A 12,923-nucleotide genomic window follows, 5' to 3' on the forward strand; every position below is an offset into this window, starting at 1 on the left:
CCAGGACTCTGCAACACTGGACCTGCGTGGCATCGGGCAGGTGCTGCCGACCCACCTGATGGAGGAGCGGCTGATCCGGCAGCAGCAGGAGATGGAAGAGGACCAGCGCTGGCTGGAGAAGGAGGAGAGGTTTCTGGTAACTGAGTCTCAGAAAGTTCTTGCTCCCCGAGCCTCTGGAGTCGGCGCTACTGCCGATGACGGCAAGCCTCATGTGTCCCAGAGCAGGAGCCTTTGTTTTCCACCTGCTTCCTAAAACTTGCAATAGTGGGTCGTTCGCTTTTCAGGATAAATTTCTAGGAGGTCTGTAGTAGAATCACGGGCTCAGATGTAGAACCGTTTCTGTGGTTTTGTGTTACTGCCACGTTTACACAGAAACGACTCCCACTGAAGTGTCAGCTTGCACATAAGACACTGCCTCTTGCTACTGCCGGGCACATGACTAGATAGCCCAGGGTCCCCAGGCTTGCCTTCCTGGGCTCCTCTGGTTCGAGGTCTGAGAGATGCAGACCTCCTGCCACATGCCTCTGGGGTTGTGGGCAGCAGATGTCTTCCTGGGACAACTCTTGTCGACAGCCCCTCAGAAGACCCTGGGGATAGAGGAGCGGTGACAGAGTGGCCTGTGTGTGTCACGTGGTCCTCAGCCTTAGGACCCCTCCCCTGTCACCTTCCTGAAGTAGCCTGAAGAGAAGAAGGCCTGGACGGAGCCAGGACTCAGAGTGCTTCCGCAGAGCCCGTACCTGGCTGGTCCAGAGCTGGTCCCTCACGCTTTGACCATAAACATCCCGAGGCCACCTCTACGTCACCCTCTATGCTGAGGGACCAGACACTGATGAGGGGATACAACGCTGTTCATGCATCTCTGGGAGTCCTACAGGCACAGAAACATTAAATCAACAACCAATGGTTTTACGAGACAGCGGTTCATCACCTGTGATCCTGATTTCATTCTTTATACGGGGCTTTCTTTTTGAAAACTGTAGTTTCAAATTAAACAAAGCAAGCTGTGCACAAGTTTGGTGAGGCACGTTTTAACCTATCCGGGTGGCCGCTGCCCTCGCTGCAGGGGGAGTGAGGGCCCTCTTGGCACGAACAGGGACCTGGGAGCAAATCACATTAGGTGGAGGCACTTTCTCACCTTTCTTTTCTTTTTCTTTTAAAATTGAGGCCTGCAGACATCACACACACCCCACACTCATTTAACTGCCAGACAGGACTAATGCACACAGCCCTGTCACAGCTTAATGGTTAAGATCGTACAAAATACTTATCACGTGTCGGTCACCATCCTACATATTTCTCATACAGAAAGTCATTCAGTCTTTATAACCACCCTGTGGGGAAGAGACAGGTCCAAAATATTTTATCCGAAACTCTTGAGGGTTCTGTGTGCTACACTATTTTTTTGCTTTAGGAAGTTAATGAAGGGAATCCCCTGGTGGTCCAGTGGTTAGGTCTCAGCGCTTTCACTGCCAGGGACCAGGTTCAATCCCTGGTCGGGGAACTAAGATCCCGTAAGCCTTGCAGTGCGGCCAAAAAAAAGAAAGAAAATTAATGAAATATGACGCACGTGCTGTATATTATATAAGTATTCCAATAGCATACAGAGTTAAAAGCACTAACACTCTTACAGCAAAACACAGGTGTTCACATTACCAGGTGTAAAGACAGCCCTCACATCAGTTCAGGTCAGGTTTTGCCACAAAATTAGTTTCCTTCGAGCTTAGAAAAACAAACAAACTTACCAGTCTTTTAGTACATTTTAGATTTTGGAAACGAGAATAAAGGACAGTGTACCTACCCTTTATTACCCTCGTGTTAGAGATGAGGAAATTGCCCGAGACCACTGGGTAGCGTTGGCCGAGCCGGGGTCTTTGGTGCCCGCCACTCTGCCAGCCGGAGGGCCCGGCTGCACACAGCTCGGCACTCCCACGGCCTAGTGCTCCTCTGCACGTGCATTTACTGTAACGTATACGAAATATCGCTGGGCGCTGTGAACCATTCACTTTTGAACAAAAGTTTCATCATATCAAAATTCTAAATTATTTAAATCAAAGCGTATCTTGAGATTATAAGGCAAGCGGCAAAAATTGGTTATTATTTACTGTACTACTCTGAGCAAATCTGTTTGGATATTATATCAGTTCCAAGAATACAGCTGCTGTTCCCTAGCCCTACGTTTTAACCTTTTGTCCAGATAGCCTACTTTCCCGCATTGATTTGTATTTTAAAAAGGCAGTGTTACAAACTCTTCAAACTCGAGTTAGTATACGTAAATACCAGTGTCTGGTGTATGATCGCGCTGAGAGTGGAGGAGGCCGCGGCTGTGAGCTGCTCTGACAGAGCGCAGCCGGCGGCAAGAGCAGGAGGGGGGCCTGGGGGTGCCACTCGGGGTCGGGATGATGCTGGCGCCCAGGCCTCCAGATAGATTGGAATTTGCAGGGCAGACAGGCTCAGGAAGTATGCTCATGCCTTGGGAAGTGCTTGCTGGTGGGGAAGGTGATCGGCCCAGGCCCAGGCTCCATCTTCCCAGTGATGTCAGGTACTCTGAATCAGAGGCTCCAGACACTGCCGGCTCATCTGCCGTAGGGTTTGTTCCTTTTAATTGAGATAATTTACATACAGTGGACTGCGCAAGTCTTAAGCGTACAGTTTGGTGAGTTTTGATAAATACATTAAGTCCACATAACCCATTCTCCATACGTGTGACATTTCTGTCACTCCAGATGGCTTCCGTGCCACGTTGAAAATCCACTAATGAAGTCGTATAATGAACTCCCCCCGGGGAGTCCAGTCAGTGCTGTGTCCTGTGACAGCCTCAGTGTACCTGTCTCCTCAGCCTGGGACATTTCCATTTGTTCCTGATCCCTTTTATTCCTCCCATGTAACTTTATAATTTTCTCTAAGTCCATATCTTCCCTTATTAAATTACTGCCCATTCATTTAGAGCTTGCCGTCACTGATAATGGTATCCCATTTTCATTGAACTTTTTAGTTGTTATTTCCGTATATGCATATGATTTTTAGGAAATTATCTTGTATGTAACAATATTCATCACATGAAATTTTTCTGACTGATTTCCTTGGATTTTTTCTATTCATGCATGGTTATCACTTTTTAAAAAACATTTTCTTTCTTCATTTTCAGTTATGTATCTCATATTGCCCCTGAAGCATCTCTTGCCAACTTTGTATTAAACAGGTTCTTGCCTGCTTTATTTTTTTAAACCCCACATTTGTTTATTTATTTATTTTTGGCTGTGTTGGGTCTTCGTTTCTGTGCGAGGGCTTTCTCTAGTTGTGGCAAGCGGGGGCCACTCTTCATCGCGGTGCGCGGGCTTCTCACTATCGCGGCCTCTCTTGTTGTGGAGCACAGGCTGCAGACGCTCAGGCTCAGCAGTTGTGGCTCACGGGCCTAGTTGCTCCGCGGCATGTGGGATTTTCCCAGACCAGGGCTCGAATCCCTGTCCCCTGCATTAGCAGGCAGACTCTCAACCACTGCGCCACCAGGGAAGCCCATCCTGCTTTTATTTTTAAAGATAATGTCCGTAATAGCTTTCTCCATTAAGTATAATGCTGGCTCTCTATTTTTAAACTAACCTTTTTAAAGCTTTTAAAAGGCTTAACGTGATGAATTATGTGAAGCATTTTGCTTGGTTTTATGCTGGACCCTCATTCCAGAGAGAAGTCCCCACTAAGTCGTGGTTGATGATCCTTTGAAGGTCCTGGTGTCTTTTGTTTGTGATGTTTTATTAGAATTTCCTGTCGATCTTCATAAGCAGAGTGATTTATTATTGTCATTGTTAATGGTTTCAAGATCAGAACAGTGTTGATGTCCTCAGTCGAATAATCCCTGCCCCATCTGCGTTGGCCGTTGGTCAGGCAGCCGGTGTAGGTGGGGGGCTGAGAGCAAGTGAGCCGTCAGGACGGGCCCGGCCTCGGCGTGAGCAACTGGGTGAGCGAGCCACAGCGCCGCTGCCAGGGGAGGGAAGGTGAGGAGGTGAGGGCAAGTAAATGTCAAGGCTGAGGCGTCGTACATGGCATCTCTGAGATCCTGTCCCCTCCAAGCTGTGTTTCGTGCCGCAGCCGCGGTGACATTTCTACACCTCGGGTCTGATCCTGGCCTTCTCTGACTTAAAACCTCCCGGTGACCGCCACAGGATGACCACCTGGGGCCCTCCATCCTTCCTGCCCTTGAGACACAGCCCCTCTAGGTCAGCCCTGGTTGTGACAGAGCGGACGGAGCGCAGGGGAGGCCCAGCATGCAGGGCTATCAGGGCAGGCTGAGCAGCTGAAGAACATGCCAGGGTGAGGGCACACCGAGTGCAGGAGCCTAGGCGCTGGGGTCAGCTAGGGAAAGCTTCAAAATCCTAGTTACCGCGGCCCTACGTAAGTTGTTTAACCTCTCTATGCTGTGATTTGTTAATCCGTAAGATAATTATAATTTCCTCTGTAAAATGCGAGAATGCTTTTCTGTAGGGTTGAGTGGAGGATTAAATGTATAACGCGTAGACAGTGGAAGGGATAAGGAATACACCATTAATTTTTCCAAGGGCTTTTAATCTCTCATTCAGTTTGTTCTCTGTAGCAGCCAGGAGCGCTGCATTGATGAGAATCTAGAATCCTAGATCGTACACATCGCCCAGAATACCTGCAGGCGGCTCCCAACCCGAGATGAGTGTAATAGATGGGGTGAGAGATTTTAGCCAGTGTCGAAGGGATTCTGCAAAGGAGCGTCGCTGGTATCACGCAGGAGCTGGACACCCTTTCACTGGATTTATTTGTTATCAGTGAACCTTAATTCGTTGTTTGTCTTTTGGGGTTTTTTTTCCCCCTTAATTCATTTTTGCTGTTGTTAGGGCTCCCTTAGGTAGGCTATTTTTAGCAGCTGGCTAACAAGGCCCTGGCTGTGTCTGACCGCCATGTTTCCCCGAGGAGGCAGAATCTGCATGCAGGACATGGAGCCTTTTAGGCCCAGGTGCTTCCCAGTGCAGGCTTCTCAAGCTGTCAGTGAAGGAGGACCTGTTTCTATTTTTTTTTCCTAAACCACTGTAGACCTGATACTCTAGTGAAATAAAATAAGAAGCAGTTACTAGAAAAAGGAATACAGACTTTTATTATGAGCTCCAACAGACCTAAAAATTACTATTTCAGATTGCTCTAGAAATTTCTAAAGATGCTCATCCTCTATTTCTGTCTCATCACGACCTGGTAACAGCAAATCATTCCTGACCCGCCCTGGTCCTCGGACTGTGCTGGGAGCAGCCCTGCCGCTCCTTTCCGTGAGGTCAGCTTGTACCCGGGTGGAAGAGTCATGTTCTTACTGGAAAAATTAAAGTTGCTTTGTTAGTAGCGATTCCCAGATTTTTTCTGACAGATCAGAATCGATAGCTGTTTATTGAAGCCTCCTGTTTTAGGACTTACATCATTGTATGAGGTTACTTTTTATCGAGCACTTTGGAGAGTCGAGTCGAGCATCCCTCCATCAGCACACATAAGGCAGGCTCTTGCCCTGGGGCACACAGCTGTGACCTACAGCACAGGGTCTTTGTGGTGTCCCCACCCCCTTCTGTGATCTCAGTGCAGCCCGAGTGGTTTCTGAGTTGCCTCTGTGCCTGTGAATCCACGGCTGTAAAAGCTCTCTTGCAAACTGGCCAGAGAGAGAGCTGGCAGCCTTGACTAGAACCTCAGTCCATTGAGAGGACTTTCTTTCCTATTGGGTGCTGCTTAAAGAGAGAGTAACTGTGTTACTTGTTTATTTTTATTGCCATGCACACAGTCATTTTCTAATGCAGGGCTGTGCTGAAGATAGGATTTTAATTTTAAAATGAGAAAGTTTTGAGTATATAAAGCCTGCTTTGTGTCCTGAGAAAGGAAATGAATGTTTGAGCTGTTTTCCCTCTCGCAGCAGAGCCAGTCAGCAGGAATGAAAGGTGAACATCAAGACGGGGTCAGAGAGTCCAAGACGGGGACTCTGCTCTCAGCCAGGCCACATCCCTGCCATGTGTATTCCACAGTCCAGATTTGAAGACAATGTGTAGTGCAAGGGGAAAGGACTTTGAGTTGAAAGCCTTAGGCTTGAAGTTTTCTAGAGTGATAGCAACATGGAACTAGAGATCAAGCCTGAACGGTTGGTTACTGTGTTCCCAAAACCGAAAGCAGCGCCTTCAGCCCCCCATCTGTTGCCTAAGAGAAGGGAATACGCATGCCCACACGGAAAAGAACTGGAGATAACCCACCTGCCCGTTAACAGCAGAACGGATGCAACAAGGGCATGTTGCACAACAGTAAGAACGAACAAACTACTACACACAACCACAGGGCTGAATCTTAGACACCGTGTTCACAAAAGATGTCAGACACACAAGAGTGCTTCTTACAGGACCCATTTGTATGAAGTTCAGAAGCAGTCGTCTGGGCTGGAAGTCAGAGGAGGGGTCCCTTTGGCGAACTGGAGCCTGCGGGTTATCTGCTCTGTGTCTTGATTGGGGTGGCGTGTTAGGCAGGGGTACTGACCTTTACACTTAAGAACTGTGGGCTTTGTTGTATACAAGTTATACCTGAATTTGAAAAAAAGAAAGAAAATGCATACCTGATGGGGAAAATAATCAAATAGGCCCAGACGTTCTTTATGTCTGTTACCCATTTCTGTAAGATTTTAAATAGAAATTGCCTTTGCCTCCTTTTTGTCTTTAGTATTACTATCTTCAGATCCAGAATATTTTATTTTGAAGTGTAATTGACTTAGAATATTATATTAGTTTCAGGTGTACAACATAGTGATTCAATATTTTTATATATTACAGAATGATCATCAGTGTAGGTCTAGTTACATCTGTCACCATACAAAGTTATTACAATATTAGCCAATCCATTCCCCACACTGTACATTACATCTCATTGACCCATTTATTTTATAACTGGAAGTTTGTCCCTCTTAATCTCCCTCACCTATTTCACTCATCCCCCCCCACCCCTCCCCTCTGGCAACCACCTGTTCTCTGTACCTGTGAGTCCGTTTCTGTTCTGTTTGTTCATTTGGTTTGGGGGAGGTTATTTGTTTTTTGTTTTTTTAGATTCTACATATAAGTGAAATCATACAGTATTTGTCTTTCTCCGATTGACTGACTTCACTTTGCATGATACCCTCTGTGTTGTTGCAAATGGCAAGATTTCATTCTTTTTTACGGCCAGCTAATATTCCATTGTGTGTATATGTACCACACCTTCTTTATCCATTCCTCTATAAGTGGGAACTTAGGTTGCTTCCATATCTTGGCTATTGTAAATAATGCTGCAGTGAACGTAGGGGTGCATATATCTTTTCAAAGCAGTTTTTTGGTTTTCTTCAGAAAAATACCCGGAACTAGAATTATTGGATTATATGATAGTTCTTTTTTTTTTTTTTAATTTATTTATTTTTTTGCAGTACGCGGGCCTGTCACTGTTGTGGCCTCTCCCATTGCAGAGCACAGGCTGTGGACGCACAGGCTCAGTGGCCATAGCTCACGGGCCTAGCTGCCCCGCAGCACGTGGGATCTTCCCGGACCGGGGCACGAACCTGTGTCCCCTGCGTCGGCAGGTGGACTCTCAACCACAGCGCCACCAGGGAAGCCCCTGTTTGTTTGTTTTAATACTTTTTTTTTTTAAAGGAAACTTTATTTTATTTATTTATTTTTTTGGCTGGATTGGGTCTTCGTTGTTGCGCGGGCTTTCTCTAGTTGAGGCAGGCGGGAGCTCTTCTTCCTTGCAGTGCGCAGGCTCACTGGTGGCTTCTCTTGTCGCGGAGCATGGGCTCTAGGCACTCAGGCTTCAGTAGTTGTGACACGTGGGCTCAGTAGTTGTGGCTCATGGGCTCTAGGGCGCAGGCTCGGTAGTTGTGCCACGTGGGCTTAGTTGCTCCATGGGGATCTTCCTGGACCAGGGCTCAAACCCGTGTCCCCTGCATTGGCAGGCGTATTCTTAACCACTGTGCCACCAGGGAATTCCTTTCATAATTTGTATATTTCTAGTTATGGTCTTTTCTTTTTTGATTAGCGAAGTCCCTTTAACATTTCTTGTAAAGCCAGTTTTGTGGTGCTGAACTCTTTTACGTAACTTTTGCTTGTCTGTTAAACTCTTTATCTCTCCTTCAAAGCTGAATGATAGCCTTGCTGGGTAGAGTATTCTTGGTTGTGGGTGTTTTCCTTTCATTATTTTGAATGTATGGTTCCACTCCTTCTGGCCTCTGCAGAGTTTCTGTTGAAAAGTCAACTGATAGTCTTATGGCAGTTCTCTTGTACGTAACAAGTTGCTTCTCTCTTACTGGTTTTAAGATTCTCTCTTTATCTTTAGTCTTTGCCATTTTAATTATGTGTCTAGTGTGGACCTCTTTGGGTTCACCTTGTTTGGGATTCTCTGTACTTCGACTTGGATGTCTCTTTCCCTTCCCATGTTAGGGAAGTTTTCAGCTGTGATATTTTTCAAATAAGGTCTCCACCCCTTTCTCTTTTCTCCTTTTGGGACCCCTATAATTTGAATGTTAGTATGCTTGATGTTGTCCCAGAGGTCTCAAACTGTCCTCTTTTTTTTTTTTTTTCTTTTTTCTGTTTATCTTGGATGATTTCCACCACTCTGCCTTCCAGTTCACTGATCCGTTCCCCATTCCTCTGTATCCAGTCTACTGTTGATTCCTTCTAGTGTATTTTTTCAGTTATTGTATTCTTCAGCTCTGTTGGGTGCTTCTTTGTATTTTCTGACTCTTTGTTAAACTCTCACTGTGTTCACCCATTCTTCTCCCAAGTTTGTTGACTGTCTTTATGATCATTACCTTGCACTTTTTCTTCGGTAGATTGCATATCTCCACTTTGCTTAGTTCTTCTTCTGGGGTTTTGTCTTATTCTTTTATTTGGAATTCCTCTGTCTCCTCATTTTGCCTAATTCTCTGTGTTTACCTCTGTGTATTAGGAAGGGTCAGTTACATTTTTTCAATCTTGGAGAAGTGGCCTTATGTAAGAGGCATCCTATGGAACCCAGCAGCACCCTCCCCTTTGGTCACCAGAGCTGTATGCTTTTGTCCCATGTGTGGGTTGTGTGGGTCCTTCTGCTGTGGCTGGGCCAGCTACCGTGGGCAGCTGGTAGGTGAGGCTGGCCCAGCCCTGTTGGCTGCCTGGCCCTGCCTTGTCCAGTGGCTGCCAGCCTGCTGATAAGAGGGGCTGGGTCCTGGGGCAGCTGGTTGTGGGCCCCAGAGGGCTAGAGATCTAGAATATTCTGTAAGGGGAAAACAGGAGAATTTAGCTTCACCCAGTAGCAGAAACAATAATAGAATCTCTTCTTTTTGACAGGCTGTCTTTGGCTAGATTGCTCTTTAGTTCCCAGCATGACACTTTTATGCAGACAGGCTCTGTCGACTATATGAGGAAAATGCTTAAATATTTCTATTCATGGAACACAAGTGGACTTTACATAGATAGGCCTCCTTTAAGATCGAAACGCTGGGGCTTCCCTGGTGGCGCCGTGGTTGACAGGCCGCCTGCCGATGCAGGGGACACGGGTTCGCGCCCCGGTCCGGGAAGATCCCACATGCCGCAGAGCGGCTGGGCCCGTGAGCCATGGCCGCTGAGCCTGCGCGTCCGGAGCCTGTGCTCCGCAACGGGAGAGGCCACAACAGTGAGAGGCCCGTGTCCCACAAAAAAAAAAAAAAAAAAAAAAAAAAGATTGAAACTCTGTCTTTGGAAAAGTATATCATTGGGGAGTTGTTGTGCATAAAGAAAAATAAGCCATTTCATGTATTTTATATGAAAGTAAAAATAGATAATTCATGTAAATACATGAAACCCAGCACCTTACTCTATAAATAAGCAAACAGTGTATGAACAGCTTTTGTTTAAGTAAAAACGTAAAAATAAAATATTTTCCGCACACAGAAGATACTCACTAAATATTTGTTGCCTGATTGAATCCAGCTCGTGTCGCCTGTAGCAACCGGTTCTGCCTTTCTAAGCTTCACGTTCCTCCTCTGTAAAATCTTTTCTCCTTTGCATTTTTATTAATGCATTCCTTCAGCACATATTTACTAACCATCTCATATGTGCACATTTCTGTGCCAAGCACTTACTTAATCCTTATAGTAACTGTGTGGGTGAGGAAATGGGTTAGGAGAGGTGAACCTTGTCCAAGGCAGCTTAGCATCTGTGAGAGGAGAAACAGACATTCTACTACTTAAGGAAGGGGGAGGGGCAGATTGCAACAGGTGGCATTTTGTTTATTGATTGGCTGCAAATTTTAAGTGAAGTCCAGCAGTGCTGGGGCACAGTCCATCGCGGACCAAGGCAGGACCAGTTTGGCAGCTGATACGCTCAATTTTGCAAATGTTTAAACCCTGTGACTCAGTAATTCAGTTCTTAGAAATCTGTCCCCAGGAACTAATCAGGAATTTAGTCAAAGATTTGTGTACAAAGATGTTTACCCACAGCCTATTTATACAGTTGAAATTTTGAAAATGGCCCAAATGTTCAACAAACAGCAGGATAACTGTTTATTCTACTTGACACGTACATGGCAGTGACTCAGTACTTTGCCAATATTAACTCGTTTAATCCTGACAAGGATTGGGGCAGTGCATGGCAGGTGCTGTTATCGCCCCATCTTAGAGATGAAGAAGTTGAGGCCTGGGTCACACAGCTGGCAAGGGCGGGAGGCTGACCTGAACCCCGATGGCTACTGCCAGAGCCCAGGCTGTTTCCACCTTTCTCTGTGTGTGACAACATTCATGCTCTGGAATATTATACAGTATTCTAACGTTTTTACCAATTTCCACTATATAATATTATATGAAGGTTATGAAATTATATGACATGGTTTCACTTTTGAAAACACACACTTAAAAGAAAGACGAAGCTCGTTTCTCCATCAACACCCCCGACAGGTGCTTGCGGTTGGTGTCCTCAGCATTGGGCCCTCCTCAGGTGTAGAAAGTACGACGAATCAAATGTCAAGACGTTCTTTGTCTAACAAGGAAGTTGTGACTGCCTGATCTCTGCCAAATAGAGGGTCTGTAAGATACAGCAGACTGGCAGAGACTAAGAGATGAGCGGTCAGCCAGTGTGCCTGGCGGGGGCAGGGGGCAGGAGTCAGTGTGGCTGCCTGGTGACTCCGTGAAATCCATGCCATCGTGGGGCAGGCTGGGGCCACCTCACAGCATTGCTTTCACGAGGAGAAAACCTACCAAGCTCCACACCTTGACAGCATGTGGCCTACTTTGTTAATCTTATGTTAGTGAAATTCATTTACTCTTACTTATATTAAGTCAAGACTTCTGGATGCAGTGCCGGGGGAAAACTTGTCACTGGACCATTTGCTGCTTTGGCAAGACAGCCAAGTTTAACCTGCCAGGAGGCGGGCATTGGTGCCTCCTCCTGGGGTGGGGATTTTCTAGGTGAAGAAAACTCGCTTTGCTGCTAGGAAGAGAGGTGGAGTGCACATCTTCATGTGTCGTATGGGGTCAGGGCACAGGTGCCAGTCCTGTTAGCTATACACATGTGCGGAGAAAGGGGCTTTGCTGGGGCAGTTGACCTGGGCTTGTCACCACTGGGCTTTGAGAATTTTTGTGAAACTGGGGAACTTTTAACTCTTCTTGTTCAGAGGACAGTTGTGTTACAAAAGGAAGAAACTTAGTACAGAAATATGTCAGTGATTTTCAAACCAAGAATGAAACTGTTCGGTTTGCTTTCGTTTCTGTAGAAACCTGACGTGCGGCTCTCTCGAGGCAGCATCGACAGGGAGGATGGAGGTCCTCAGGGCCCGGTAAGCAGCTGCCCACGTTCTCATCAGGATCTGGACCACTTTGTGTCCTGGGATATCCAAGCTTACTAGCATTTGTCATATGGAACACAATAATTCATTCTATAACTAAAATCAACGTTTTAGCCAAGATTATTAAAACTTACAGTACGCAGCCCAACATGCATATTTAGGTAGAAGAATTTCTACCCCATTACTAATACACTCTTTTCAATAGTAAGCTGAACTCTCTGTGTCCTAAAGAAATACATACACAAATGGTTGCTACAGCAAGTTGTCATCTGCTAAATTTTTATACTCTTGTTTCGTGTTTTATGAAAGTTTCCACAGTCAGTCACAGAAAACTTGTTCAAGCAAGATTTTTTTCTGCTGGGTGTTGTAGGGGGAAATGCCTGAAATTCTCTTTAAAGACCTAGCTTATTATCATTATTCCAAATATATTTAAAGCCCGCTAGAAATATTCCCTGGTCTTCAGGGGAGAGTATTTAAAATTGTTATGATTTCCATTAGCAGATATCTGGTTAAAATAAATACAGATTTCTTTAAAACTTAAATCCCCAGTAAAAAGGGGAAACGTGCACTTGCTGGGTAACGGACTTAGGGAGATAAATCTCCATCCACCCTAATAAGGTTTATGAGTAGAAATAAACCATTTCATTTTTAGACACACATGCATACACATACATACATACGTACATTAGACTGTGTCGTCATCCAGCTCCGAGATGCGTAGTTTTCCCTACTCTGTGCTCTAAAATCCAGCTCCCCCTAAGATCTGGCCCCTAGAAGATGTGTTCAGTTGCCAGCATGTGAAGGTTTGGCATTTCCCATAAGATATGCTGGCACAATGGGCTCTGCAGACAGAATATTAGGCATTCCTTAGTCCACAAGTGCAAAATCACACTGTTCCCCAGTTAACATCTCCACATGCAGTGCTCACTCTTTATATTGGAAAGATGACATGTAGCTGAAAGCATTCCCTCTAAGATCAGGAACAAGACAAGGATGCTGACTCTCATCACTTTTATTCAACATAGTATTGGAAGTCCTAGCCACAGCAATCAGACAAGAAAAAGAAATAAAAGGAATCCAAATTGGAAAGGAAGAAGTAAAACTGTCACTGTTTGCAGATGACATGATACTTA

At 45.6% G+C, this 12,923-nt stretch overlaps 1 protein-coding gene across 9 annotated transcripts in view; it reads left to right on the plus strand.

Moving 5' to 3' along the window:
* Positions 1 to 12,923, plus strand: part of PTK2 (protein tyrosine kinase 2) — a 259,877-nt gene that overhangs the window by 224,115 nt on the left and 22,839 nt on the right. For 8 of the 9 annotated variants that reach the window (XM_089898671.1, XM_089898669.1, XM_089898670.1 and 5 more), the window contains 2 exons: positions 5 to 136; positions 11,719 to 11,781. In XM_089898671.1, coding sequence (XP_089754797.1) covers positions 5 to 136; positions 11,719 to 11,781 — 195 coding nt within the window. The remainder of the gene's footprint in view (positions 1 to 4; positions 137 to 11,718; positions 11,782 to 12,923) is intronic. The other variant, XM_089898667.1, reaches the window with a different exon arrangement.

Source organism: Delphinapterus leucas, chromosome 17 (genome assembly GCF_059928025.1).
Source record: "Delphinapterus leucas isolate spDelLeu-1000000601 "Yukka" chromosome 17, BTC_Dleu_Yukka2, whole genome shotgun sequence".
Taxonomy (NCBI): domain Eukaryota; kingdom Metazoa; phylum Chordata; class Mammalia; order Artiodactyla; family Monodontidae; genus Delphinapterus; species Delphinapterus leucas.